General features: G+C 54.2%; 9 protein-coding genes across 9 annotated transcripts; 5 read left to right on the top strand and 4 right to left on the bottom strand.

Annotated features, from left to right (window-relative positions):
* Positions 1-1,166: 1,166 nt before the first annotated feature.
* On the top strand, positions 1,167-3,222 carry B0T26DRAFT_632792 (amidohydrolase; the record flags this gene model as incomplete). Its single annotated transcript, XM_060436476.1, has 4 exons — positions 1,167-1,448; positions 1,503-1,731; positions 1,865-2,326; positions 2,396-3,222. The coding sequence occupies 4 exons, from the start codon at positions 1,167-1,169 to the stop codon at positions 3,220-3,222; spliced, it is 1,800 nt and encodes a 599-aa protein (XP_060302155.1).
* Positions 3,223-3,271: 49 nt separating this feature from the next.
* Positions 3,272-5,133, bottom strand: B0T26DRAFT_683358 (FMN-dependent 2-nitropropane dioxygenase). Its single transcript, XM_060440803.1, has 7 exons — positions 5,073-5,133; positions 4,788-5,010; positions 4,068-4,604; positions 3,974-4,002; positions 3,811-3,896; positions 3,564-3,740; positions 3,272-3,478 (listed from the first exon to the last, which is right to left on the bottom strand). The coding sequence occupies exons 2-7, from the start codon at positions 4,963-4,965 to the stop codon at positions 3,361-3,363; spliced, it is 1,125 nt and encodes a 374-aa protein (XP_060302156.1). The 5' UTR covers positions 4,966-5,010; positions 5,073-5,133; the 3' UTR covers positions 3,272-3,360.
* Positions 5,134-5,824: 691 nt separating this feature from the next.
* B0T26DRAFT_635404 (uncharacterized protein) lies at positions 5,825-6,483 on the top strand (the record flags this gene model as incomplete). Its single annotated transcript, XM_060436717.1, has 4 exons — positions 5,825-5,918; positions 5,998-6,153; positions 6,213-6,266; positions 6,359-6,483. 4 exons carry the CDS (start codon positions 5,825-5,827, stop codon positions 6,481-6,483), a joined length of 429 nt encoding a protein of 142 aa, XP_060302157.1.
* An 855-nt stretch (positions 6,484-7,338) lies between these two features.
* On the bottom strand, positions 7,339-8,990 carry B0T26DRAFT_669703 (uncharacterized protein; the record flags this gene model as incomplete). The annotated part of the gene is made up of 3 exons (XM_060439091.1): positions 7,339-8,576; positions 8,659-8,859; positions 8,939-8,990. 3 exons carry the CDS (start codon positions 8,988-8,990, stop codon positions 7,339-7,341), a joined length of 1,491 nt encoding a protein of 496 aa, XP_060302158.1.
* Positions 8,991-12,252: 3,262 nt separating this feature from the next.
* On the top strand, positions 12,253-14,974 carry B0T26DRAFT_669704 (U3 small nucleolar ribonucleoprotein complex, subunit Mpp10; the record flags this gene model as incomplete). The annotated part of the gene is made up of 3 exons (XM_060439092.1): positions 12,253-12,270; positions 12,684-12,695; positions 12,929-14,974. 3 exons carry the CDS (start codon positions 12,253-12,255, stop codon positions 14,972-14,974), a joined length of 2,076 nt encoding a protein of 691 aa, XP_060302159.1.
* Positions 14,975-15,593: 619 nt separating this feature from the next.
* B0T26DRAFT_683377 (uncharacterized protein) lies at positions 15,594-17,000 on the top strand. The gene is made up of 3 exons (XM_060440804.1): positions 15,594-15,782; positions 15,887-16,064; positions 16,151-17,000. Exons 1-3 carry the CDS (start codon positions 15,740-15,742, stop codon positions 16,599-16,601), a joined length of 672 nt encoding a protein of 223 aa, XP_060302160.1. The 5' UTR covers positions 15,594-15,739; the 3' UTR covers positions 16,602-17,000.
* B0T26DRAFT_683380 (Tubulin/FtsZ, GTPase domain-containing protein) lies at positions 17,001-19,313 on the bottom strand. Its single transcript, XM_060440805.1, has 6 exons — positions 19,054-19,313; positions 18,950-18,990; positions 18,635-18,801; positions 18,393-18,575; positions 17,585-18,343; positions 17,001-17,512 (listed from the first exon to the last, which is right to left on the bottom strand). The coding sequence occupies exons 1-6, from the start codon at positions 19,236-19,238 to the stop codon at positions 17,282-17,284; spliced, it is 1,566 nt and encodes a 521-aa protein (XP_060302161.1). The 5' UTR covers positions 19,239-19,313; the 3' UTR covers positions 17,001-17,281.
* Positions 19,314-20,230: 917 nt separating this feature from the next.
* On the top strand, positions 20,231-26,039 carry B0T26DRAFT_9902 (uncharacterized protein). The gene is made up of 2 exons (XM_060448190.1): positions 20,231-25,889; positions 25,951-26,039. The coding sequence occupies exons 1-2, from the start codon at positions 20,416-20,418 to the stop codon at positions 25,955-25,957; spliced, it is 5,481 nt and encodes a 1,826-aa protein (XP_060302162.1). The 5' UTR covers positions 20,231-20,415; the 3' UTR covers positions 25,958-26,039.
* Positions 26,040-26,426: 387 nt separating this feature from the next.
* Positions 26,427-27,273, bottom strand: B0T26DRAFT_669708 (ubiquinone biosynthesis protein COQ7-domain-containing protein; the record flags this gene model as incomplete). The annotated part of the gene is made up of 2 exons (XM_060439093.1): positions 26,427-27,074; positions 27,202-27,273. 2 exons carry the CDS (start codon positions 27,271-27,273, stop codon positions 26,427-26,429), a joined length of 720 nt encoding a protein of 239 aa, XP_060302163.1.
* Between the last annotated feature and the right edge of the window lie 210 nt (positions 27,274-27,483).

The raw sequence follows: 27,483 nt of genomic DNA on the forward strand, positions 1-27,483 counted from the left end.
GACCCGGGCTGGCGGGTTTCTGTGTTTCCCCAGTCGCGGGGCGCGTAGGTAGGTAGTGTGTGAAGGACACTACGATCGGAGCGTGCGGAATTCTCTTTATTCGTTATTGTTTGCGTATTTTGAGAGTCTTGAAATCAAGCATGGCAGCCAAGATATATCCCCCTTTCACCGCCGTCGCAAAACATCCGCTTGGTAGGGTAGGTATTCATCATCGGCCAACCATGGTACTATGAGATAGCCTTCTCAGGTGTGAATCGGTTTAATGCCTGGTTTATTTCCGTCTCGACGATTTATTTATCCCAATTGTTATTTAATTGTGCTAACGACTAGGCACAAACGTCGATTGTTCTTTGTTTTGCTATGCTCTAAATACAAGACAGGATAGGGAGGAAGGGGGAGAGGAGTATTCGTACCGTATCTCCTATGGCGAGGTTGATCGGTCACATGTCTCTCATAATAGACATTCTTGTAGATAAAGATGATTTGCTAAGATAAACATTGGCCTACAACATTGCCGTTGTGCGTTTTGTTGTTCTGGTGCTTGCTTGGCTTTGATCACAACAGAAGGGGTGAGAAAGACATTTATTGTATCATGTGTGAGGGGAGAGGGGAAAACGGGTGATAGAAGGGTGCGGGTTTGCTTCCATGCTACAGGCGTAATTACCTTAGGTTACAGTATCGGCCAATTTCATAAAATATTTTCCTCGCTCCTAAACTGGTAGGTATTTTCGTGCTTTTCAAGAGTGACACGAGTATCAGTCATAAAAGGTTTGCGAGTTGGGTATAAGCCCACCGCTACGTCACCTGTAAGGCATTTGATGCCCACCCGTAGATTAGATATTAGATTAGATAGAGGATAGTGCCTGAGGTTCCATATGTACATACTATACATTACGCTATGGGCTCTCCTTACATTAGTTACAACGCCGTATGCAGGTATACATACGAGGTGAATGAACGTCAACCGTGAAGCTGCGAGGTTGCGTCTTTATTTAGAGAGAGATCTTGTCTTAATAAGGTGCGTCTAGGTTCGGAAGCATTTGTGGAACTGCCAGACGGCACTACCTGCCAGATACCGGGAACTAGGTAGAGTACCAGTCAACAAGCAGTCTGCTGACAGGAGGAAAGTGTCCGACCCCCTGGCCAAGACCAACAAGTAGGTATCAATGGCATCCTCGGCCGTGATTTGGTGGGGCGTGCGCCTCTCGCTGCTGGCCGGCTGCATCGCCGTGGTAGCCCTTCGGCTACAACACGGCCTAGACGGGGCCGGAACCAAAAACGGCGGCAGCAGCAGCAGACAGCGACAGGCGACGTTTTGCTACCAGGGCGTCTTGACAAATGTCGATCCCGGTCCCGGGGACGATGACGGCTCGGCAGCCGTGAACTGCTTCGCCCTGTCGGGCGACGCCAAGTTCGCCCGCGTCTTCTCCGACTCGGACTCGGACTCGGTCTCGGACTCGGTCTCGGACTCGGTCTCGGACTTGGACCCCGGAACCCTCGAGGTCCGCCCCGGCTACGCCCTCCCCGGCCTGTGGGACGGCCACGGTCACCTCCTCCAGTTCGGCGAGTTCCTGCACTCGGCCGACCTATTTGGGTCGGTGTCGTTTGACGACATCCGCTCCAGGCTAAGTCGCTACCTCGATGCTAACCCGGCTGCGGGCTCGGCTGATGAGTGGGCGAGGGGCATCGGATGGGACCAGATGGCTCTGGGCGCTATGCCGACTGCTGCAGGTGACCTTTTTATTTTCTCTTCCTTCTTTTTTTCTTTCGTTTCCTTTTTGGTTGCAAGGCTCCATGTGTGGGTTGGGCGTGCCCGTTTCAAACCCATTTCTGACAGTATGTCTTTCCTAGGCCATGCTGGAAGCCGACGAGCGGCTCAGGGGCCGCTTCTTCATGCTTGACCGCGTCGACGTGCACTGCACGTGGGTGTCGCAGGCGATCCTGGACCTGCTGCCCGCGCACCTGCCCGACGTCCCCGGCGGCGAGATCGTTCGGACCCCCGGCATGGGCGTCTTCTGCGACAACGCCATGGACCTGGTCGTGGCCCTCTGGCCGAAGCCCGGCGTCGCCAGGAAGAAGACGTTTGTCGCCTCGGCCATGAAGGCCCTGCACGCCGTCGGCCTCGTCGGCATGCACGACGCCGGCGTCTTCCCCGACGACATCGCCATGTACGACGCCATGAGCCGCACCGACGACTGGACGCTCAGGGTCTACGCCATGGTCGAGTGCAAGGAGCGCAACACGCTCTGTCCCGACGACGCCGCCAAGGTCTCCCGCGACGACGGCTTTTTGACGGTCCGAAGCGTGAAGTTATTCGCCGGCAAGTGTTTTTGCCCAGCCCATCATCATAGCCCCTTTTCTTTTGTGTACATATGTTGATGGGCATTTCCTGCAGACGGCGCGCTGGGCAGCTGGGGCAGCGCCATGATCGAACCGTACAGCGACCGGCCCGACGTGACGGGGTCTCTGCTGGTCAACGCGTCGACGCTGACGGCGCTGACCAAGGCGTGGTCGGCGGCGGGGTTCCAGGTCAACATCCACGCCATCGGCGACCTAGCGAACCGGTACGCCGTCGACGCCATGGAGGCGGCGCTGGTGGCGCTGTGCGCGCCGGCCGCGGGCGCCGATGTCGACGACCTCGCCGACTGCCAGGCGCACCACCACCGGTTCCGCATCGAGCACGCGCAAATCATCCACCCCGACGACCAGCTGCGCATGCATGCGCTGGGCATCATCCCGTCGGTCCAGCCCACGCACGCCACTTCGGACATGGCGTACGCCGAGCGCCGGCTGGGCGCCGAGCGCACCGCTACCGAGGCCTACCGCATGCGCTCCCTCCTGCCCCTGCATCCCGTGCTCGGCAGCGACTTCCCCGTTGAGCCGCCGAACCCGTTCGAGGGCCTGTATGCCGCCGTGACGCGCAAGAACCCACACACGGGCGTCGGCCCGCCCGGCGCCGAGGACGGGTGGCACCGTGAAGAAGCCCTCAGCGTTGGGCAGGCGCTGGCTGGCTTCACGAAAGGCGCCGCGCGAGGGGCCTTTCTGGAGGGAAAGGCGGGCGTCATACGCGAGGGCGCGTTTGCCGACTGGATCGTGCTGGACGAACCCCTTGAGAGCATGAGCCCCGAGCAGCTGAGGTATGTCAAGGTGAGGGAGACGTGGGTTGCCGGCAAGCTGGTGTACGCGAGGCGCAATGACGACGCCGATCACAACGACTTGTAGTGGGAAGCATCTGGGAGCCTTGCCTTTTGTTCCGCGACATAACGGTGGTATTTCAAGATGGGGCTCGAATAGTGCATGCGTGTATTCGTTCGTCTAGCGAGAATTCTATCGTAGCCAAATGAAGTTCATCATGAGAATTTAAAAATCCGAGCTGGCCCGGGCCAGGTATCTAACCCTCTGCTTCGCCTCCTCCCGAACCTCGTTGACAATGTCGGCTGCTGGCTTCGCATCCTTGACGAGACCAACGCCGGCGCCTCTGCTCAGTATCGTCAGCAAAATTTCAGTGCAATAGACGTGAGGGGAAAAGAAAGGCATGCCAGGCACGAGTGGGGAGTACGCACACCCATGTGATCAGCTGGGACACGTCGCCCGTGTCTCTTGCCTCTAGGAATCGCCTCTGGCTCTCTTCTAGCGGGAGGCCCGCAACGTGGTCCAGATAGGGGTCGCCGATGATGGCTCGGCCGTCGTACAGCTCCCCCCAGACTGTGCTGTTCTGAAACTGGTCGTAGAATGAAGACCTGGATGTAGTACAGCTAAGTTAGCTTGACCGTGCGGCGGTGGGCTATGCAAGGGTTTATTGCGACGTACTTTGCAGTGCTCACGCCGCCGTCTTTGGTCTCGAGTATGAGCTTGCGGCGGGCGTCAGGGGTCCAGGCTTCAGGGGCGACGATGAACTACGGTCACGGAGAGAGTTAGAGACGGCAGCACCTTTCCATGGTGAGCATTGGGGTCATGTCCCAGTGTGGCCTACCTTGGTGCCCATCACCGCGGCTTCGGCACCTGGCCTAGAGTGTCAGCTTGGTTGTGGGTATAATAAGAGGGTATTACAGAACGGTGACACTTACCCAGCGCCAAAGCTGCGGCAACGCTCCTCCCATCGACGATACCCCCGGCCGCCACAAGGACGATCTCGCGGTCCGAAAATTCGTCCTCGAGCATGCTCATCACCTCGGGCACGAGCGTCACGACGCCGGATCCGCGGACAAACTGATGGCCACCGGCATCAATGCCCTGGGCCACAATGACGTCGGCGCCATCGAGGGCCGCCTGGCGCGCAGCCGCGACGTTGCCGACTTGGAAAATGACAACGAAGCCGGACGCGTGCAGGGCAGCGATGATGCCGCGCACAAGCCCGTCCTCAGCATCGGCGGGTGGTGCAAAGAGCCAGACGGCCCGCGGCAAGTGCTCCTTCAATATAGGCAGGGCAGTCTCCTCGAACTGGGTGAGGCTCTCGTGGCACAGGATGAAGCCGACGCCCACGGGAAGGGGCTCCCGCGGCTGGTCTACAAGCCCCAGGATCTCTCTCGCCTTCGTTAGCTCGGCGCCCAGTGCCACCAGCTGGGCGCTACCTGGGTTGAAGTCAAGTCCTCCGGGCACCATTCCTATCGGCGGGCGTGGGGCAAGGGTCAGTAAAGTTTGGGAGTTCCATGGCTGCTCCATTCTTGAAAAGGGGGTTGGCTACACAAGGGGGGTAAACAATGGTAACAGTAGCAACAACGTCTCCCACACTCGAACTCGCATTCGAGGTTACAGCGAGGCAACCGGAAAATAGGTATTCAGCTGACCTATTCCACCGGCCTTGGACACCTCAGCGGCGAGAGAGCCGTTGGCCACGCCCAGCATCGGCGCGCTTATGATGAAAGGACTCTGGGCTTTTGGAAACCATTCTTTCAGCATGTTTTTGACGGGTCCATTCTTGCCTCGAGCTTGTATCTCCTTCGGTTTGCCGACTTGTGCCATCATGCTTTTTCGTATCGGTAGTCCGACACTGCCGTCTTTTTCTGTCTGCTGCGATGCACTGTAAGCTGTCTCGGCCCGGATGGTATAATGTACTTAGTACCGCCAAATACCTATGATCGTTCGTCCTTGGAGTCGCGAAGAAGAGAGTGCGGAGGAGCAGTAAATCTTACATCCCCACCCCCCTCTTCTCCCCCACATCCCACACTACGAATTCGTAGATGCACAAGAACCAAGTGTTCTTTGAGGAGATCCCAGGCCATCTGCTAGCTAAGTAGCAAAGGTTTCGTTACTTGGCTTTCTTAGACATCTCCGAGGAGACGTCGACAATTGAGTACGACTGAAACTAAAACTTCACCCATATTCAGTCGCATGAGGCAGAAACCGAATTCAAGGCTTTTTAAGCTGGGGACCGATTGGGGGGATAAATACCGGAAGTGCCTTCCTTATTTTGTATGAGTATCTATTCACCTTCGGAAGGGACCGTCATCGCTGCCCGCCTGCCAAAACCCAACCAACATCGCATTCCATCGTCACCAAAGGCATCAACACCGACATTGAATAAGAAGATGCTTGGCTAGAAGGCAAATGGTCGTTCATATCCGCTTTATAATAGTGAAGCCATCTAAAAGGGTACTGGAACTTGCTTCCATCCCCGGTTCTGCCCCTCCCGTGCTATTTATCCGCCACTGATGAGGACATGCTGTGCTGCCGTTTATAAAGGTCCCCAATGGCCTCGGGTCGGGTCTGGCACAAGCGGACCCCAGTTACTCTGTGGTTCTCCAGTGCAGCAGACTCCCTGATCCAAAAAAAAATTAAAAAAATGTTGGGGCTTGTTGTCCGGCTCCTGGCCGTGCCTGTGATGATGGGCGCGGGCTTCGTGTTCGCGAAACCCGAGCAGATCCGCTCCGACCAGTCGCCGACCTTTCACTACTACCTGCAGGCCTACCCAAAGAATGGTGTGTCCATCCCCGTGGAAAAAGTATCATAACGTTAGTGTGCTTGCCCAGACACTGACATGCTATGCCCGACGAAAAGCGTCCATCGTGGCCCTCGGCCCTGCCGCCTCGGGTGAGTACTTCAACATTGACGGCACGATCCAATCGACCAACACCAGCCTGTACATCAACATTGGCTCCGAGACCACGTCGTACAAGACGGTGATGTTTTCCAAGACAGCCTCGACAACTGCCTGTTAGTTTTGATGCTTTTAATTGCCTTCCATGATACAACAAGCTCAAGTAATCCTTTAGGGGGGCTGGAGGGCGACACCATCATCACCACCAAGGCCAGCACCTTTGGCAGACGTAAGCCATATCTCTATCCCCCGCCTACACTCCAACGCAATGTAAGGCGGAGCAGCTAACAGGTTTGGCTGCCGTGCTGGGGGATCCCAAAGAGCTCAATTTCGTCGTTTGCAAACTGGATGGTCAGTATTGGCAGGTGTACTTCCAGACAGGGAGCGCAGTCCCCAGCGGCACTTGTAACAACTACCAGAGCCTGCATCTGCCGTGCCTTTGCTGAACGGTCGAGGGAAAAAGTTGAATAAGGAGGGATGGAATCAAGCTACGCAATTGTACGGGCGATTCCACGATCTGGTTTCAAAAGTTTTCAATGGAGATGCCACAAGGCGTGTGAAATGTTATGTGACTGGTATTCTCACTCGGGCTTGTTCAGCGTCGTCGTAGGCTTGCAAGATGAGACCGCACGCTAAGTCCCATCCTGGGCCTTCAAGCCAGAGAGAGAGCGCCAAAACCCTTCCCCATGACTTCACATAGGTATTATGCATAGAACATGTAGCACGGACCTTGAGGTGATGACATCCAGGAGAATAAGCCTTCAACAATAAGCCACAACTGCCCGCACACCCCATTAAAGAGAGTGAGACTGCCTACAAGCGAGAGCAGCTCTCAAAGGCCGACAGGACTTGCTTTTCCAAGGTTGATGTGATTAAGTAGGTATTTTCTGAACCACATATCTTCACCCCCAAAAGGAGGCTATTAGAGAGACGCAAAGACAAATAAAAATACGCCCTCTCAGGGATCCCTCTTCACTTGCCTAGCTATTTTTTACCGACCTAGGCCACCAACGCCGAGGTAGAGAGCACCAAAACCCGAAAAGAAATTAAAGCAAAAAGGCATCATGAACATCTCGTACAGTTGGTGTACAACCGAATAATATTCTTGCTCTGATGCCCCCACCTTTATAAAAGAAAGAGAATACTAAGTCTCATGGCCGTCGTTGCCCGCCAGGTACAAAGGGAAAAAAAAGACAAGAAAAAGGGAATGACTCGTTTAAAGATATCAAAGAAAGCAGGCTCCTTACTGCGCTATCATTATACCCAAAATTGTCCCCCTTGATGGACGAGTCGATCGTACGTCATAAAGGGGCATTGCCTGCCACTAGGACGAGCAACACACCGTTTAGGGCGCAGACGACGGAAAACGTAACCCACACGGCAAGCTTGGCGGGCCACGCCAACCGGTCCTGGCGGGACCACGTCATGCCGAGAGCTGCGGAGGCGGCACCGAGCGATGTGACTATTCCGAGTGTGGCTCCGGCATCGACCTCGAGGCGTAACTTGTGGCGGCCGGCTAGGATGAGGATAGCCGCGATGCCCATGAGCACAAATGAAATGGCGAAGCAGCCCCAGGCGCCCCAGAAGAGCACGCGCTCGCGGTACCGAGCCAAGTTCTGTTCGCTGATGCTTGGCAACGCCGCGTAGTGCGCCATGTACCCGGCTGTTGGGAACTCTTCTGACGACGCATAGCCTTGCGAGCTTCGCCGGTCCCCGAAGAACGTAGTTTGTTCGTTGTCGCCACCGCCCGTAGATGTCGAGTGGGTGCCGACCGGATCGGCACCGCTCCCAGGGGGAAAAGCAAAATAAGTCGCGCGGTCTGTCCCGCCATAAGTACTCGGGAGACTTTCGGCTAGCGGTCCTAGCAGACGGCCTTGTTCGGTGTCTGTTTCTCGCCCATGATGGTCCGGGCGGCCCATCCAAGTGTTCACCTTCTGAATCGGGACTGCGAAAAATGCGGCCAAAGCGGCCACTCCCGGGAATTTCAGGTCGTCGTTGGGGTCTACGTAGATGGCGTAGTTACTGTTGGACCCCTGGTCGGCGTCACCTGCCTCGCTGCCATAGTCGTACTCGTTCCAGTAGCCTTGGACTTGTTGTGGCCCCGAGACCACTATTGTTTCGCTCGGCGAGATGCTGTCGGATGCGGTGGAGTTGAGTGTCTCAGGTTCAGGGGCGGGGGACACGATGCCGCTGAGGTCTGGGGGTGATGCCGTCCGTAGTACCGAGAGTAAGTCGTCGAGTTGGGACTGCAGATCGGAAAAGTTACGCCTTGTAAAGCTCTTGGGGTGCGTGAGAACAGTATCGTTGAATCGAGCTCCAAGAGCTGACGACCCTGTCCACTTTCGGTATTTTTTGAGAATCTTGCGGAACGCGATGGCCTGCGCATCCGCGAAGCGCCGCAATGCCTGAATCTCTTCTCCGCACTGTGAACTGTTTTGCTCGTACTTGGCGAACAAACGCTGCCGCTTCATCGACATGCGCTCCCGGCGAGAAACGGCGCAGCGGACAATAAGGCGATGTATTTGTTCTGAAAGATATACTATGGGCACGGCACGAGTCAATCAGCAGCCCCGGAAAGAGATTCTGGTCTGGTAAGAAAGGTGAGTTTAGGAATAACCTACATAGCCGCCGCGCGATTTCGTCGGCTTTGCTCGTGACGAAAAGGTCAATCCGGTCATGTTGCCGGCAAAGCTCCGTGTAGAGCTCATCCTCGAACCTAGTGAGCTCCGTGTCCTGGCGACCTGGGATTGTGATCGCCGTCGCCTGGTCCTTGGTCGTGTGCACCTTTATGTGGTGTTTTAACGAATTGTAGTCGATATTATCTGGATTGGGGAGCGCATGAAGATCAGCGGGCGGATCGGGGGAGATCTGGTGGCGCACTATCCAGGCGCAGAAACTTACGGAGGCTCCATTGTGGTACAGACTCCTTTTCTAATTTTTCTCCGTATTTCATTACTTTTTAGTTATTTCTTTCTCCTGTCAGCTACACAGGGAGATATAAACCTCGAAACCCCGCCGGTTACGTCGCGTAGTCGAGTTTGTACCTGGCTTTGGTGGGGGCAAATCCGCCGCGATGTCTTTCGGCTTTGGTGGGAGCGGATAGCAACGGGCCGGATGGGCTGGGCTGGCGTCAATGGGCGAGTAGGCGGGCTTTATTCAGGGTTTCGCAAGTTCTAAGAAGTGCGCTTCTTCTGAGAAAGGCTGCAACTCAACTATAGGGCGCATTGAGAGACAGGACGTAAGCAATTGGGTGTTTTCTGAGAACAAAGAGAAAGCTAGTTACCAAGGAACAGAGGCGAACAAAGCCCATGTCATGCAAGTGGAATTATACGTCCCAGACAGAGTGGGGTTCTTGGAAGGTCGGGAAAGTCAGGTCCAGACTAGTCGCCAATTTAGTCCCCACCTACTTACACACAACACCCACCGAGCGGGCCATCGCCCTCAACGCAACCCTGTTCTCAAACCAACCGAGCAGGGCGAAGCCCAAAGACGGGACCCATTCGTCCCCCCACCACTATGGACATGTCCTTACATCCTACCCAACAAGGTAAGGTAGTAGATTGCGTGGGAGGGAGGTTGGCGTGCACATGCAATGCATCTTGGACTCCAAGTCCGAACAGTCTTTTTCCTTCCCCTCTCAACGGCGAACGGCGGGCAAGTCCTCTGGGCCTGGGCCCAGTGTTCCGCTCGGAAAACTTGTCCAGAAGCATCCCATACCGACCTGGTATACTAGGTCGATATGAAACACTAGATTCGACGTGGTCAAGGTGCCTCCTCTAGGTATCAAACCTTGGAACATCACGATATACGAGGCCTATTACCTCGTCGAGATGCCGAACGCCTTATCAAAATCCTGATAAATCCTTGGACCTAGGCAGTTTTTTCATCCTCCCAAGGAAAAAAGGGGCACTGATCTCTTGGAAGCGGCTCCCGTACAGAGAAGCTCTGACGGGGTCTAGCTCGAGACGGCGTTTGTCTATTCCCGTCCCGCTCATCCCACCTCAATAAGTTGGATTGGTGTTGGAAACGGGCCTTGCCGCCAGAAATCTGAACCACCCCTCATGACCATCAGAGCCTGCCAATCCCCTCAGACCTACAACCCCGGGAGAGACAGCCATCATGTTAGTGGTGGGCAGTTATTCCCACATATTACCTGCAGCTCCATCATGCAGTCGACCTGCTTCAATGTTTCGGCGCACCAAGGGAGAGAAAGTAGGAGTGCGGTCCTTGGTGTTGCTTCGTCAAGTTGGCGTGAGATTGCTAGTTGGTGGCGTTGAAACACGGTTTGTGACCTGTGCCCACTCCCAATCGGCGAAACGGCGGCCAGACAGGGGCGGCTTTGAGCGTTGAGATTTTCAGACCCGCCACATACGTACTCCGAACACGCTTGCGCAAGAAGGGTCTAGATACACTGTACCTTATGAATGGGTTCCCTAGTAGATAAGGTAGTACATTTTATGTCTTGGCATGTCGGCAGTACCTAAAGTTCATTGCCGACTGTAGAGTACAGGCCTCGGAGTGTCTAAGGCAAGTTGGTTAGACCAAGACCGCTGTAAGATACTACCTTAGCTTCCACGCTTATAGAAACCTATTCACAATTGAGTTGGGCTTTGATTCGCGCTGGGAGAGTCCCGATCTTTACTTTCATCAGAAAATTGCGGATATTTCGTGCCGTAATCGTAAGACCCTCTGCAGAAGATACGAGCGGGGCACACATTATTGCACAGCATTTCAAACGTGCTTTCAGGCTGCATGCGCGGGCAGCCCACCAACCTTATTAGATGTCGTGCACTGTGACCTCCCCCCTCGAGCCGCTTCTCACGGGGAGCCGGCTCGGTGTCCAAACCCCAGACGGGATCAACTACCTACCTATTCTCAACAGTCGACATTGATATGCCGTAATGGGTGGTACCCTCCTACTCGCGGTGGAAGAACCTAGACCTCGACATGGCGATATCGCCCCACAGACCACTTTGGATCCGTTTTCGGACCTCCAAAGGTGCGGCGAATGCTAGACTGGACTAGCAGCTTGCAAGTTGACGCATAGAGGCGGTTAGTCCGTGTATCCATGGTATGGATACGGGTTTGCATATCGGCTGCAGATCGAGTTGCGCGTATCGCTTCGAGAGCCACCTCGAGCAGTTATGCTATCACGCGACACAATACTATGCTACCGCCTCAAGCACGGGGATATATTTGCTTTCTGCGGTAGGCTTTCTTGGATAACCTCCGGAGATCTTGTACACCCAAGTCGTAGAGTCAGTCTGAGCCCACTATGGAATGATGGGTATGTTTTCCCCCTTGTATAAGTATATGTTGGCCAGTGCAGTCCTTGCTAAGTCCCTGCTAGCGCTGTATTGCGATTGAAAGGGCGCTGTAATTTTCAAATCGTGGCACCGGGGGGGCTTTTCGGTACCCGGAAAATTTTTGCTCGTCACCTAATAAGTCTCTGATAAAGGGAGCGTTGTGAGGGGTTGGGGCGATCATCTTAGGACTGACAATGCCTAGCCGATAACAGACTCTCACGAGCCAGTCCTCAGGTTGAGCCGCTGCAGCCGAGGTCGGTGATGTGCTTCCCGCCCAGCCTCCATACTAAATTGACTGAGAACATAGCGCTGGAGAGCAACTGCAGCACCGATAGCCCGTCGCCGCACTTGCATTGGTATAAATGAAGAGAACGGGAAGGATGGGCATGGCGATTGGCGACCACATGAGGAGTCACACCATTGGCTTGAACCCCTGGACCTGTTAGGTGTGTTAATTAGCAGAAACTGGGGTAGGTAACTTTCGGTTTTTGTTGGTAAGATAAGGTAGCCCAGCCCGTTGAAACCGCCTGAAGACGTTGACCTTGAGTCGTATCGTATAAATAAAGATGCACATGGGCGCAGGCAAAGGATCAATCGGGTTTCTCAAGCTGAGCAGCGAACCTTTTTTTTTTTGCTACCTGCTATCCGTGTTAGGTACCTTACGTACGTATCGCCAGGGCCTCAAAAATGCTTATCTCATTAAAGAGGGCTTTAACACAATAGCTGCAGATAGAGCGCTGCTAGTTGGTTGATACCCGGCTTGGCTCATTGAAGTCTCTGAGACAGTGAGACTATCACAACAGCCTTTATCCGCACCCACGAAAAAGACTGGTTCACTTCTCTTACAATGTAAGGCAAACAAATAAATAACTATTCGACCCTGCGCGAGGAACAAGTATCTTTGCTAGTATGGCCAATATCGCCAAGGTAAGGAAAGGGAACGAGAACTTTGTATTTGTGAATTTGTGCCAGAAGAAAGCGGAAAATTCTAAACGGGTTGGTTGATCGGCCAACACTTCCGTCGTTTGGAGCAAGCGGCTCAAGTGAGTTAGAAGTCTTCCAGGCGTGTTTCTTTTGCCTGTGCTCTCTTCCGAGTCCGTGCCACTACGCTATACTTTGATTTACGGATAAGGGGGCCGAACTTTTACCCCGCCGAAAACTCCACCGCCTTCTGCGCCTCGTGCTGGAGCCGGGGCAGAAGGCTGGCTCGACAACGGATACCCATTGGCCAATCTTGCCCAGGTCTACCAGAGAGCGGGGCATCGCAGCGTCCCCCCAAAAAATTCTGGCCGAACAGCCTCAAAGTGTCTAAGCCTCTTCACACGGCCTAAATTTGCCAGTTAAAAGAGATAGTAAGCGTGTTTTGACTCGCTCCGCGCCAAACATGGCTGGAGCAAGCAGTACAACGTCTTCTCTTACTTCCACATCCCATACACTTACACTGCCTCCAACCATGGCGCCAGCGGCTGCCCCGACAGGAGCTCAAGACGGTTCAGCCATCGCCAGTTTCCTTAACTCCATCGACCCTTCAAACCGCCATTTTTTTCTCCAGCCTTCCCCCTTGATACCGGATGGCTCCCTGCAGTTGGCCAAGGAAACACTTGATGCCCTAGCTGGGTCGATCAGTGATCAGCAACAATCGAGGCTCCGCGAGGCGGGAAAAAAGCGCAAAAGGGAAGCCGGCAAAGACACAGCCGCCGTCCTCAAAATCCGGAAACTTCACATCGACGGCTTTGAAACAGGCCAGGTCTGGCAGCAGGCTAAGAAGATAATCGAAAGTGCTCTGGAAGAATCTAGTCGGGTCCTCGAAGAACTCGAGGAATCCAACGAGGTTAATCAGGACACCGACGAGGGTGGTAAACTCGTCGAGTTTGGGCAAGACGGCTTTGAGGTCGGGTCTGATGAAGATGATTTGGCCAGCGCCTCTTCCCAGTTGGATGACGAGGCGGACAGCGAAGAGTCGGACGATGATGACGCAAGTATCAGTAACGAGGACGACGCGGAAATGCTCAGCGAATATCCCGAGCAAGGAGAAGATGATGGCGCAGACGAAGATGAAGAGGACGTAGAGGAAGGAGGGGGCGAGGGAGAGGACGAGGAAGAAGACGAGGAAGAAAATGGCGAGCTGGGAGGCGATGTCACGAAAGATCCTCACGGTCTCAACGACGAGTTTTTCTCTCTAGCCGACTTCAACAAGCAGACACAATTGTTTGAGGCGCAGGACGCACGTGCAGACCCCAACACAGATAATTTCAGCGACGACGAATCTGTAGACTGGCATGCAGATCCCATGTCAGAATCTACCGGGAAGAAACTGCCACTAGGTCTCGAGGACGAGGAGGATGACGACGACGAGTCCGTCAAAGGCTTTAACGGAGGCAAGATGGATGTCGACGCATTTGGTGATGAAAGCGATGACGCGCTCGACAATGGTGTGGGAGACGGCCTTGACCTTGACCTTGACCTGACCGCAAACGATATCTTCTACAAAGATTTCTTTGCCCCACCTCCGAAGAAGAACAAGCCCGGGAGCAAGAGAAAACGCCCAGAAAGCTCGAAACCCCAGATACTTACCGAGGCCGATATTGAGCGGGCTGAGAATAATGTTCGGCGCGATCTTTTTGAGGATTTCTCAGAGGAATCCGACTCCGAAGATGCCTTGTCAGACGCCTCAGCTGGCAACCCCAAGTCGCGTCGCTCGGCACTTGCGCGGCGGCAAGCGAAGGTAGCCGAGGAAATCCGACGACTCGAATCCGAACTGGTAGCCAAACGTGCCTGGACTCTCGCTGGCGAGGCGGCAGCAGTAGATCGACCAGTTAACTCCCTGCTCGAAGAAGATCTCGACTTTGAGCACGCCGGCAAGCCGGTTCCTATCGTCACCGAGGAGGTGTCCGAGTCCATCGAGGCGCTAATCAAACGCCGTATTCTCGCCAAGGAGTTTGACGAAGTGCTTCGTCGCCGTCCCGACACTCTCGGATCCGGTTCTCGGCGCGGGCTCGTCGAAGTGGAGGATGTCAAGGGAAAGCAAAGTCTGGCCGAGATCTACGAAGAAGAGCACGTGAAGAAGGCAAACCCCGACGCCTATGTTAGCCAGGCGGACGAAAAGCTTAGCCGCGACGAGGACGAGATTAAGCAGATGTGGCGAGACATTAGCGCCAGACTCGACGCCCTGAGCAGTTGGCACTACAAGCCGAAGCCCGTAGCGCCAACTCTCAGTATAGTCGCTGATGTTGCCACTGTTGCCATGGAAGACGCCCAGCCGACTACAGCCCAGGGCGTGGCTGGCGGAGAGAGCATGATTGCGCCACAGGAGGTGTACGCGCCTGGAAAAGACACAGCTGACCGCGGTGAGGTCGTCGCCAAGAGCGGCTTGCCCGTGGCTCGGCAGGAAATGAGCCGCGAGGACAAGTTGCGGAGACGCAGGCGGGAGAAGGAGCGGATCCGCAAGTCTAGAGGGACCGATGCAAGCAACCCGGTCAGCAAGAAGGCCCATGCCCAGCGTGAGGCGATGAGCGACCTCAAGAAGGGCGGTGTCAGGGTCATCAATCGCAAGGGTGAGATCACAGGACTCGATGGAAAGAAGACAGCGGATAAGGTAGTGGCGACCACGAGTGGGAGCTTTAAGTTGTGATTTGGTAGAAAATAGTACCGTGTATCGTTCTACTATTGAGGACGGATATTCCCGGTCATTACGAGGTCGCTGATGAGGTTTACGGGTACAAGATTGTTGTATTTGAAAGAAAGAATTGGGACTTGTTATAACACATCTTAGTCTAATGTGAGCATTCGTCTCTATACCTACCCTAAGGTACTTGCATTATTCATGTTGTAGGTATCGTTCTAGCGCACTGCGCATTACCCGGAATGAAACTATGTGCCCAATCACCATGTTTTGTCTATTTCCAGTACTTTGTTCATCGTGTTAGTCGACCTCTGCGAGTGTATTAGATTTCGAGGCCCATAGAGAGTAAGAGGTAACCCAAGGTAGTCAAGGGGCCCAAAGCTGGCTCAGTCTCAGCTGAGTTGGAATTTAACTAGGATAGTCGCTGTACCAAAAGATAAAATCGGGCTCCGATCGAAATAAGACAAAGGCAGTTTTGCTGGCGGTGGCCAAAGCGAGGATTTGATGTGACGTGCTGGATCTGAGGCGGGTACCGGAGGAAAGCCATGCCAAGGCTGTGGGGACTGGACGCTCCTTGAAGTGGCCAATCACGGGGCTTCCTTTTGCTGCTGAGTGCACTTTCTGGGAGGTGAAAAGCACTCGGATATCAATTGAACGTCAACCATCCTTTCGTGGGGGAGGGCCCTTTTGTTCGCGACCACATTTCTCGCTGTGCCCCGGCCAATTCGGACATCTCCACTCTCTCCTGATCGCCTGCCCTGAATACGATCAGCCATGCTATCATCTGCGAGGACAGGGGTCTCGCTGGCGCTCCGAGGTGAGTGAAGCAGCCGCGGACAATCCCGTCCTCTGGCGTGCCTCCCCCCCATCTCCCTTCCCCCATTGATCGGAGACGCTGACGAGCTCGAACCAATTGAACAGCCAAGCCGACGTCGCATCTCGTAACCTACCGTGCCGTCGCCGCCATATCGTCCTCGTCACGCAATGACGCCTCGAGCGCCGTGCAATCACATGGAGGATACGGCATCGCCAAGCGCGAGCGCAAGGAGGTTCCCCTTCCCAGCCAGGAAGGCACCAAGGGAGTGGTTCAATATGCGCTGTATGTCAGCTACTGCTGCTGCCCCCAAGGACCCGCATGTCTACTATAAGGAGGGCTGTCGCTAACGAAACTTGTTCCGCTGCCAGCACGACCCTGGATCAGATCACCAACTGGGCGCGGCAGTCGTCGCTGTGGCCCATGACGTTCGGGCTGGCGTGCTGCGCCGTCGAGATGATGCACCTGTCGACGCCGCGGTACGATCAAGATCGCCTCGGGATCATCTTCCGCGCGTCGCCGCGCCAGTCGGACGTCATGATTGTGGCGGGTACTCTGACTAACAAGATGGCGCCGGCGCTGCGACAGGTGTACGACCAGATGCCCGAGCCGCGGTGGGTCATCAGCATGGGGTCCTGCGCCAATGGCGGCGGCTACTACCACTACAGCTACAGCGTGGTGCGCGGTTGCGACCGCATCGTGCCCGTCGACGTCTACGTCCCCGGCTGCCCCCCCACCAGCGAGGCCCTCATGTACGGTATCTTCCAGCTGCAGCGCAAGATGCGGAATACAAAGATCACGAGAATGTGGTATCGCAAATGATCGAATTCGAAGAGAATGGGGTGGGATAAACGTGGACCTGAGAGGCGTAAGAGATATGTTTGCATATATCTTGCATCGAGCCGTTACTAGTCCATTCGGTATTGTCTGTGGGCTCTTGCTAGGTGGTGGTGTTAGAGACAGTGAGATGGGGCGTGGATACAGACTGAGATACAACGCTAGCAAAGAAGAAAGGAACCGCTTCGTTGTATTCTGACGACTCATGTACATATTTCCTAGAATACATCTGCGCAGTCGCAGGAATTCAACTAGCGGGTTGTACAGTTTTCTTGGCCTAGTTCTGATGGGCATTCTGGCTCTTTTGCTTGTACGAAAGGTTGCTTATTCAAAGAATATTTGGGAGACTCGGGTATATGTCTAGTTCATTGACTGAATGCAATTTCTTGTGATCTTGAACGTACTTGGTTTATTATCATGATTTAGAGCTATTCATCTTTTGCGCCACGAATGGCAGCATCATAAGACATCAATTTACTGCCGCTGAACTCCCGAGGCCTTAAACTCCATTCCTGGCACTGTTCGTTGCAGGCTCTTGCCCATGCGTGGAATACAGTAGAAAAACAAAATCCACCTAAACCACTGAGCTGAAAGAAAGAAAGCAAAAGAAAAAAAATGCTTAGCTCCCGAACACCGCGGTTTCTACCTGTGCACGCTCCGTTCATTCATCTGTCTCGCCGGTCCGTCTCAGTCGACAACCCCCCTTCTCCTAGATCGGGGTTGAGATAGTCGGGATTCTCAGCAGCCTCGTACTCAGCGATGAGATCTGTAACGACTTCCTTGGCCTCATCAAACTCGCTAAGGTTATCTGCAAATGGGGCTGTTTTCTTGTAGCCCTCCAGGAAGGCGTTTCGTTTCCGCATGCCATCGTACTGCCGGAATATTCTCTTGAAGAGCTGTAGGTGGCAAGATCAGCAACCGTACGTTTCTAGCAAGGTTGAAGAGCAAAAAGGGAACAACAATCTTACAGTGGCAATGCTTGTGTGATTCGCTAGCATCAGTCCGCTCACACGGTGGGCCATTGGGATGTACGGGCTTCTCTTGGTCAAGGCCACCTGAATGCTTGCTGGACCCCAGGGAATAAACGTCGCTAGCCGTCGCTCCCGGATGCGGAGGAGGCTCTTGTGGACATCAGTGGGGTCAACTTCTCCTTGGATCACGTTTAGGATAGAAATGTAGCAGCTTTTCTTTCCCGGAACCGTCGATACCATGCGGTTTTTAGGCTGCAAAAGCCGTCGCATTACGTCTAAAACCGTAGTCTTCCGGACGGTCTTGGCCTGCTCGACCTGGTCACCGGTAAAGGGGGTATAGGACGTCATCAGGAAGTGGCAACGCGGGGTTGGGATCAGTGATGCTAAAATGCTGACAAGATCGTTATGCATATAGCCGGGGTATCTCAAGGTGGTGGTGCTGGCCGACATGACGGTAGACACCAACTGATTTGTTTGTTGGAATGAAGGCTCTTGCAGATGGAGCCTATCGGCGGCGATGTGAGACAGAGCTCCATTGTCAAGAACGACAACCGAGTCCGCATTTTGCGTTAGCCTCTTCATTGCTAACATGCTGTTGTAAGGGTGGACAACGACGTCGCCGGAGTTGGTCGTGTCCGGAAAGACAGAGTATGTCTGGATGATCTTCTTGGGGAAGCGGTCATTTAGTCTTTCGAGGAGAAAAGACCCCAAACCAGACCCTGTGCCGCCGGCGATTGAGTGAAGCATCATGAACCCCTATAACACCAGTCAGCAGTGGTTTGGACAGGGGAGTTGGACTTCTAACCTCCAGTGAATCGCTGCCATCCGCTTCGCGGTCAATCATCTCCATAATCTCTTCGTGTACCAACTCTCCAGTCTGATAACCGTCACCCCAGTTGTTGCCGGCTCCCACGCCATTCTTTCCTATGTAGAAGTTCTCGGGATTATAGATATTTTTGTACGGCCCTGTCTGGATTCCGTTTATGACCTAACCAAAACTTAGCATGCCAGCAACGAAAGGATAAAGGGGGAGAAGAGACGACGCACTCGAGGCTCGAGATCGACAAGAATTGCCCGCGGGATGTAGCGCGTATCGTCGCTCTGGTAGTAAAACACATCCTTGCGGTCACCGCCCTCGGTCGCAAAATCCTCTAGGTTTCCATCTTGGCTGATCCCATGCTCCTGGCAAAGCTGCTGCCAAAATTGGCTGCCAACTTCACAATGAAGTTAGAAATTTTCGTACGTCTTACAGTTAGACTTGCATAGCAGCAAAGAGACGTGAGAGAAGCTTGAATTCATGTGGTAGAGCCCATGTGAAGACACGGATGCGGTATATTCGATGGCGGAGGGGGCTGGACTAACTGCTGTTGCCGCATTGGCCAGCCTGAATTGTGATTATTTCCCTAATAGCGAGTCAGTACACAGTGCACACTGATGCGATAGAATACAAATGTTACGATCCCTACCTGGGCATTGTGGTGATGGTGTCATTTGTGGCGATAACAGAATGGTAGTTAGATGACTGCAGAGAATAAAGTGAACTTTGGAAGCCCGACGCGTCTCCGCGGTTGTTCTTGACGCGAATTTCGGACCCCGCAAAAATGGAGGGGCACTTAATTGACGTCGGTAGGGTAATGTTACGTAAGTTCATGTAAATTACACAGTACTTATAGGAAGGTACGAATAAATTATAATAGAAGGATACTTGAAGCAATCTGCTCAAAGCGCGCCGATTACGGAGAAAGTAATCCGTACTGGTAGTAGGAAAGGTAAGTTGGGTACTAACTATTACACCAACTAACTTCCAAGATTGGCATCTCTTGTCTTGTTGCCGCAAGACATCCAAGAGGGATCTTCCTGAGTAAGGTAACTGAGTCGACGTCTCCACGAACGACAAAGTCCTCGGCCAATGCGCTCGCCACAGAGACAAACTAAATACAATAAAGAATAAAGGGCTCAAGATGCCTTACAGGGTACCTGACCGCGAACAATAGATAACCCTACCCGCAGAGATAAGGAAACCATTAATTTGAAAATAAGTAGGTAGATAATGGGGGTAAAACACGGATACAGTGCTGTTACGGTGTAAGAGTGACCTGCTACGTTGAACCTACTGAAACATTTGGTTAGTTTTTAGCGATACAGAGAGCATGCAACGTCCAACCCCATCCCTACAAGATTTACACAACAGCCGGTAGGCTGGGACCTGCCGGCTGGGGATTTCCACTTACAGCACAGCCCGCTGCAAGTTACATCATGTCACACACTCACTAGCAAAGCTCCCGTCTGTCAGGAACCTTGATTGCGGACCCGCTTCAATTTAATCTGCACTTGGCAACTTGCCCCATATGGTAACGACGACGGCAAACGACCAACAAAACAAAAGTGCCATTGGGGCTTCATCGTCTGTTTCTTCTGTACCACATTGTGGTCCGGCATCTCAGTAGGTATTCGCTGAATTTACTGTCCTCCGGAAATCCTGAGCGGGAGCTTGTTTGTCGTCATCGTGGCCACGTGCTTGCTTTCCAACGTGCCAAGTTCCCAACCAACACCCGCCGCTTGTGCCCGGCGGCATCATCACCTCTGAAACTGCCAACTACGCCTCGGCTGTCAAATAGCGGCTTAGGAGGAGGCATTGCGAAACTTTTTGCCGGATTTTTGCGCCGAACCATCATAGATTTCCAGCTCTGAACAAGTACGGAATGTCTCGTTATCGAGGACCCTAGCACCCACTTCCTTCCACGACGCACTAGCCAACCACCTAGCCGACCACCTAGCCAACCCGCGAACCGCGTCGTCACCGTCGACTTCGGCGTAGTTGTCATAACATGGCTGGGCCGTCCAACACCGACGGTGCCACTGCCGTAGCACCGGATGAAGGCCCGCTGTCTCCGGACCGGCTGTCCGAGCTGCCTACAATTCTCCAAGCACGCGTGTTCGGCGGACCCCTGACAGGTGCCTCGGACGAATTCGACTTCGCGGCGAGGCCCAGCTCGCTGAGGGGTCAAACAGTGCCCGAAAATGAACCCGCCGATTATCTTAACGGGGGGCTTCCTCACGACAGAGTTTCACCTATCCCCCAGGCCAGCCCAAACCCACGCCCAGCAGCATTGAGCGTCGATACGCCCCAGATCACGACGGCATCACCAAGTCCACCCACCCCATTGGCAGACACCCTCGAGATGCCATCACCGATCACTGGAAGGAGGAGTGTGCAGTTCGCTCGGGACGATGTCATCTTTGACCAGCCAGCCGCATCAACACACTTGAGACAAAACTCATGGGATACTAGGGACGCCATGGGAAAGCTTCGAGGGTCGAGTTTTATGGCAAGATTGAAGGAGCTTGCTGGGCCCAGCGTCTCTCAGGGCTTTCGGATGCCAGCTCCAATCACCGATCCCGGCTCGACAGCGAGCTCGCCTACTATGACACGGCAAAGCACGAGGGCTCCCCGGGCGGGGGCCGAAGGGAGCGACGATGACGCAGATGCTGAGGAAACCGCAGATGAGACAAATGTCGCAGGACTTGCTAAGGGCAAGCAGAAGAAAAAAAGGCGGGTACGAAGACCACGAGTGGAGTCGTCGACGCCAAACACTCCGCATCTCCCCTTGACAGGGCCAGAAACCCCTGGCGGCCATGGTCGTCTGGGTTTCTTGCGCCGTGCCACCATGTCGGATACTGCTGATCGTGGTGGCCTCTCAGAGGGAGAAGGCCGTGACCAGCTCGCGAGAGAACGGGGTGTGAAGAGGGGCAACCCTTGGGTTGCTAATCGAGGCGATGACGGGGAGGAAGTCGAAAGTCCTTCGAGCTATCGTGTGGGCCATCATTTCCGGCGCCTGTCTGCACTCGGTGGCGGAGTATCCGACGGTGATGCAATGACTCCCAGGCGGCCCTTTTTTGGCGCCGAGCGGGCATCGACATTTGGTGCGCAAAAGTGGCGTCAGGTCAAGAACACGTTGAAACTGTTAAGACAAAAGAAGGAAGATCAGTTCGACTACTACAAGTCTGCTGAGCTGATGGCCGAGCTTCGCGCTGTTGCCCCTGCCGTTTTGATGCTGGCAAGCATGATTCAGCGCGACGAGCATGGAAACAAACGGATACCCGTTCTTCTCGAGCAGCTGAGGCTTCGGATCCGGGAAAGTGCTCCGGTGCAAGATAAGGACAGCGAAAGACATTGGCAGTTCACCATTGACATGGAATACGGGAGCGGCCCCAGTCAAATGAAATGGACGATCAAGCGGACCATCAGAGACATTCTGAACCTACATTGGAAATACAAGTTGACCTTGCGCAATGAAAAATTTCCAACAACCCGCGATATAGGTGCCAAACCCAAGCAACCGCGGTTTCCGCTATCAGCCTTTCCTTATCTTCGTGGCGTCCGGGGCCTAGATGACAACGACGAAGAGGACCTTCTTGAAGGACGAGCCGGCGAGGAAAATGTAGGCGAAGGTACGGCCGCGGAGGGTACGGCCGGAGAGGGTACGGCAGGAGAGGGTACGGCCGGGGAGGCAACTGTTGCTGAAGGCACTGACGCTGACGAGAGGCCACAAATGAGGAAAAGGAGGTCCCGCATGCCCGTACTTGGCGGCCGTCGAAAAACGTCGGCTTTGGGTTCTCAAGCCGATCTTGCTCAAACCGTGGCCGACGCTGCTGCTGCACGAAGGAGATATGTCGAACGTCAGCAGAGGATGTTGGAGAAGTATCTCCAAGAGATGATTCGCTGGCTCATGTTTCGAGCCGATAGCAATCGGCTTTGCCGCTTCCTCGAGCTATCCGCACTCGGAGTCCGCCTCGCCGCGGAGGGTAGCTACCACGGAAAGGAGTGTTATCTTCACATCCAATCATCAAAGGGTCTTGATTTCCGACGCGTGTTGACGCCGGGGAAGGTGATTGCAAGGCACAGTCGAAAGTGGTTTTTGGTACGCCAGAGCTACATCGTGTGCGTCGAGTCGCCCGAGAACATGAACATCTACGACGTTTACCTTGTCGATTCCAAGTTCAGGATTGTTCCTAAGAAGAATAAGGGCAAACTACTTCTAGAAAAGATGGGCAATGACGACGAAGATATTGAGCATCTCGACTTAACGACCAACATTCAGCCTGAGATGCATCACACTCTCAAAATAGTCACATCCGAAAGGAAGGTGAAACTCTTCTCCCCTAACCAGCATCTCATCCAACAGTTTGAGGAATCAATCATTGAGATGCTGAAGAGCACTCCGTGGCATCTGACGAACCGCTTCGGCAGCTTTGCGCCGGTACGGACTGGAGTATATGCACAGTGGCTTGTCGACGGGCGAGACTACATGTGGAATGTGTCGCGAGCTATCAGCATGGCAAAAGATGTTGTGTACATCCACGATTGGTGGTTGAGCCCAGAGCTATACATGAGACGGCCCGCTTGCATCAGCCAGAAGTGGCGTCTTGATCGCTTGCTCCAGAGGAAAGCGGCTGAAGGCGTGAAGATATTCGTCATAGTCTACCGAAACGTGGAGGCCGCGATTCCGATTGACTCCGAGTACACCAAGTTCTCGCTGTTGAACCTGCACCCTAACATATTTGTCCAACGGTCGCCAAATCAGTTCAAGAAAAACCAGTTCTTCTTCGCTCATCATGAAAAGATTGTCATTGTCGACCATGACATTGCTTTCGTCGGCGGGATCGACCTCTGTTTTGGGCGGTGGGACTGCCCGCAACATCCTGTAGCAGATGACAAGCCCACGGGATTCGAGCCTCAGGATGGCCCCAAGGACGCAGAACATTGCCAGCTTTTCCCAGGCAAGGACTATTCAAACCCGCGGGAACGTGACTTTTTCAGGCTTACCGAGCCGTACGAGGAAATGTACGATAGAGGCAGGATCCCGCGTATGCCTTGGCATGACATCTCAATGCAGGTCGTAGGCCAGCCTGCCAGAGATCTAACGCGCCATTTTGTCCAGAGATGGAACTACGTCCGGCGGGGGCGTAAACCAACCCGACCGACCCCTTTCTTGCTGCCACCCCCCGACTCGAAGAGAGAGGAGCTTGAGGCCATAGGTCTAGATGGCACCTGCGAAGTGCAAATCCTCCGTTCGGCATCAACTTGGTCGCTCGGCGTTGAGGACACAGAGCAAAGTATTCAGTCGGCCTACATCAAGATGATTGAAGACTCCGAGCATTTTGTTTACATCGAGAACCAGTTCTTCATCACCAGCACGGAGTCTTTAAATAACAAGATGATCAACCGCATTGGTGATGCGCTCGTCAGTCGCATCTTGCGAGCCCACGAGAAGGACGAGGACTGGCGTGCCGTCATACTCATCCCGCTAATGCCTGGCTTCCAAAACGAAGTAAACGACCAGGACGGAACCAGCGTTCGTTTGATTCTACAGTGCCAGTACCGCAGCATCTGTCGAGGAGAACACTCAATATTTGGGCGGCTTCGGGCTGCCGGCATCGACCCAGAGGACTATATCCAGTTCTTTAGTCTTCGCCAGTGGGGCAAGCTCGGAAACAACCTGCTCACGACAGAACAGTTGTACATCCATGCCAAGTGCATCATTGTGGACGATCGCGTCGCCTTGATCGGGTCGGCTAACATCAACGAGCGGTCCATGCTTGGCAACCGCGATTCTGAATGCGCTTCCATCGTTCGTGACACAGATATGATATGGTCGACAATGGGCGGCCGTCCCTATCGTGTTGGTCGATTCGCCCATACTCTACGCCTGCGGCTGATGCGCGAGCATCTGGGGCTGGACGTTGACGAGATTTTGGAGGAGGAGCGACAAGCAGATTTGGACCGCGCGGAAGAGTTTAGGGCGGAGATGGATCGTATCTTCTACGACGAGTCTGATATTACACCTGTGGCCGAGAGCTCAAAAAGGCGAATATCTGAGCGTGACCCGCCTAGTACTCCCCCACATCTCCAGAGATCCGCAAGCTTAAGTAATGACGTCGATGATCAAGAGCCTCGTGGTCTTGGTAGCTCATCCTCCAAGGGGAAGTCAGTTGTCTCACAGCAAACAGGCGGGGTTGAGAACGAGAAGCACAAGAAAGAAGCTGAGGGTCCTGGCCCTGACCGTCGGAAAATGGCACAGGAGGAAGGTACTGATACTGGCAGGGATTCCGTCATCCTTAACGGCAGGGAGATCCTCATCCACGGTGCGTCGCCGGAGGGGAGAGGGACCGTTAACAATCCTAAGCATGCACACCAGCGACGCCGTCAATCTGGAGTCCTTGCTCCCGACGGCGGCGTCAACCACGACGTTATTCCGCCCATGCCTGCCTTTGACAGACGAACAACAGAGCAGCTGGGGCTTCCACGAGTGAACCAGCTACCATCACTGCCCCAAGTGGACGATACGGATATTGGGGGGCCACCAGCCCAAGCGGACCAGGCCAACCCTGGTCCTGCGAGCCAAGCCGCCATCGATGTTAAGCTGGCTAGCATTGACAAGGATTGCATGCGCGACCCCCTCAACCCGGCCTTCTACGACGATGTCTGGTGTAGAGCTGCAGAAAACAACACACGAATCTATCGGCGCGTCTTCCGGTGCATGCCTGATTCCCTGGCGACAAACTGGGCCGAGTACAAGGAGTTCCAGGCCTATAATCAACGTTTCAAGGAGAGCATGGACGGGCACAGATCAAGCGAAGACGGCGACAAGGAAGAGGCGGCTATTCCAGCGATGCAGTCCACTGCCGGCGCCGGGATTGGTGCGCCAGGCCCAGCCGCTGTCGCTAAAGGGATGGGTGAGAAGTTGATGAAACCTCACCACAGCGGTCCCCATAAAGCTGCTAGAGCCTCAGGCGAATCACACATGGATGAGAAGAAGGCCCTCGCTGAAGGCGAAATAGGAGATGATTCGATTGTTAATAATCTGCCGGCCGATCTGGAGAAAGTAGCAGAAGCGGACAACCGTTCGTCGCGAAACATAAGCCCAACTGCCTTCCTAACCACAGGAGAGAGCGGAACCGACGGCCGCAAAGAGCGCCGCACTACCTTTTCGACGCAGGAGAAGGCGCCTGACCTGTCCAACGGCAGTTACGGCAACGGAGCCCCTTTAGGCATCAGTAACGAGGCTAACCATGGCAGTAAAGCGTTTGGATCGCAAAAGCGACGCCGACGTGCGCCTACGAGGAGCAGTCGGCGGGGATTCAGTGCCTCTGATGACTTGCTCCCTCGTGCCGAGGCTGAAGAGTTGCTCAATATGACGCAAGGCGCACTCGTCCAGTTTCCTTACGACTGGCTTGCCGTCGAAGAGACGAATGGAAACTGGCTGTTCCAGGTAGACCAAGTTGCGCCGCTGCAAATATAGTAAGTTTGGGGCTGTACATTTCTGTCTGGCACGGTTTATTGGAGACTAACACAGAAGCAGCAACTAGGTTTCTCACTGAAAAGGGATTGCGGTTTCTACTATTAAGCATGTAGGTGGTTAAAAGGAGAAAGATGGCTGGCACGACAGCATTTATCCCAACCGGCCGTTCAAGATATAAAGCAGCGTGCATCATTGCGTCGGTGTTGGCGGGCTGTTGGTTCCGTTGCATAAATGTTCTGGCATACTTATATGGTCTTTGTTTTTCTTTTCTTTACTTGCTCGCGGTTTCCTATTTCCTGTCTTTTCAGCACTGGCATCTTTTACTTCCACGCAATAATCTGCTGTGCATTTCTTGGGGTGTTTTCTTTTTATACAAGCAGGGTTTCTGCTGTTTCCCGGTTACAATCAATTAATTCTAGTCTGTTTTTACAAAAACTATACAGAATATCACCAAATAACAACACGTTACCGGTAACGTCGGCAATAAGATACCCCGACTGATTCATCCGTAGATCCCTAGGCCATGAGGGAAATTTCTATACCCTCTCGCTGACCCATATAGCGCCGCGGCAGCCAGCACGAATGACACCTGTCAAGAGCCAATACGGCTCGGCCTTTTTGGCGTCATGCTCGACGGCATGGTCGAGATGCTCGAGCTCCTCATCTCGTATCCTCCTCAAGGTGACGACAAGGTCCTTGAACTCGCCACCAACGTCGTAACCTTGGGTCTCCCACTCAGTCACCATCTCAAGCAGGCGGCGAATCTGCGCATTGTAATGGTCACCTATCTCGGTCTCGACGGCCTCGGTGCACGCCATAGCCGCCTCTCGCCCCATCACCCCCGTTGTCCACCCTAGCCCCGACGCCAACAGCGACCACACCGGGTACAGCGCCGTGGGCCGCACACGGTGCTTCGCAATCAGCGCGTTGAACGTCGAGAAGTGTGCCGCCTCCTGCTCGTACATGTGCCGCATCAGCGGCCGCAGGTGCGGCTCCCGCGACACGACGGGCGGCGTCTGCGCCGTGTAGATCAGCGTCGCCGCGAGCTCGCCCGCCTGGTTCACGCGCAGCGCCGAAGACAGAAATTCGCGTTGCGCTACCGTCAGCGGTATCCTCTTCTTGCTCTGCGTGCGCCCCTCATTGTAAGTGCTGCTGCCGCTTCCGCTGCCGCTGCCGCTACCGGTCTGGTCACTGGTTTGTCTATTATTGGTGGGAGTTGCTGGTGAGGCGGCGGCGACTGGTGTCGTCGAGAGCGGTCTTCGGGTGTTGGGTGAGCAGCTTGTTCTCGCGGTTCGGGAGCAGGATGTTGACGGTCTTGTTGCAAGCAGCCCACTGCAGAAAACCCCTAGCTGCTGCTGGTGATGTGGAGATGTTGGCATGCATCGTGTCGAGCGCAGAACTACGTGGTGTAAAGCCATTGAGGCGGTGACGGCGTCTAGATGGGAGTGCGTTGAGGCCTTGTTCCGTTTTGACCTTCAAGTCGAACACGGAATGGAAGGCATGCCCATACGACGCTGAAGGGTGACGCTTAAACCTAGTAAGTATACCAGTGGGGTCAATCTCCGTTTGCAAGGGTGGTGGTGCTCTGGTAGG

Source organism: Lasiosphaeria miniovina (genome assembly GCF_030549165.1).
Source record: "Lasiosphaeria miniovina strain SMH2392-1A chromosome Unknown B0T26scaffold_1, whole genome shotgun sequence".
Classification (NCBI taxonomy): domain Eukaryota; kingdom Fungi; phylum Ascomycota; class Sordariomycetes; order Sordariales; family Lasiosphaeriaceae; genus Lasiosphaeria; species Lasiosphaeria miniovina.

Excerpts from the sequence above, each read along its gene's own strand:
- B0T26DRAFT_9902 (XM_060448190.1), top strand. The coding sequence starts at position 20,416 with ATGGCTGGGCCGTCCAACACCGACGGTGCCACTGCCGTAGCACCGGAT.
- B0T26DRAFT_683358 (XM_060440803.1), bottom strand. The coding sequence starts at position 4,965 with ATGATGGCACAAGTCGGCAAACCGAAGGAGATACAAGCTCGAGGCAAG. Across the intron at positions 3,897-3,973 it reads CCGCGGTGATGGGCACCAAG|TTCATCGTCGCCCCTGAAGC; the intron begins GTAGGCCACACT and ends CCGTGACCGTAG. Across the intron at positions 3,741-3,810 it reads GGCGGCGTGAGCACTGCAAA|GTCTTCATTCTACGACCAGT; the intron begins GTACGTCGCAAT and ends TACTACATCCAG.
- B0T26DRAFT_683377 (XM_060440804.1), top strand. The coding sequence starts at position 15,740 with ATGCTATCATCTGCGAGGACAGGGGTCTCGCTGGCGCTCCGAG. Across the intron at positions 15,783-15,886 it reads GGTCTCGCTGGCGCTCCGAG|CCAAGCCGACGTCGCATCTC; the intron begins GTGAGTGAAGCA and ends CCAATTGAACAG. Across the intron at positions 16,065-16,150 it reads GGAGTGGTTCAATATGCGCT|CACGACCCTGGATCAGATCA; the intron begins GTATGTCAGCTA and ends TTCCGCTGCCAG.
- B0T26DRAFT_683380 (XM_060440805.1), bottom strand. The coding sequence starts at position 19,238 with ATGAACTTACGTAACATTACCCTACCGACGTCAATTAAGTGCCCCTCC. Across the intron at positions 18,991-19,053 it reads ACCATCACCACAATGCCCAG|GGAAATAATCACAATTCAGG; the intron begins GTAGGGATCGTA and ends ACTCGCTATTAG. Across the intron at positions 18,802-18,949 it reads TGGCCAATGCGGCAACAGCA|TTGGCAGCCAATTTTGGCAG; the intron begins GTTAGTCCAGCC and ends TTCATTGTGAAG.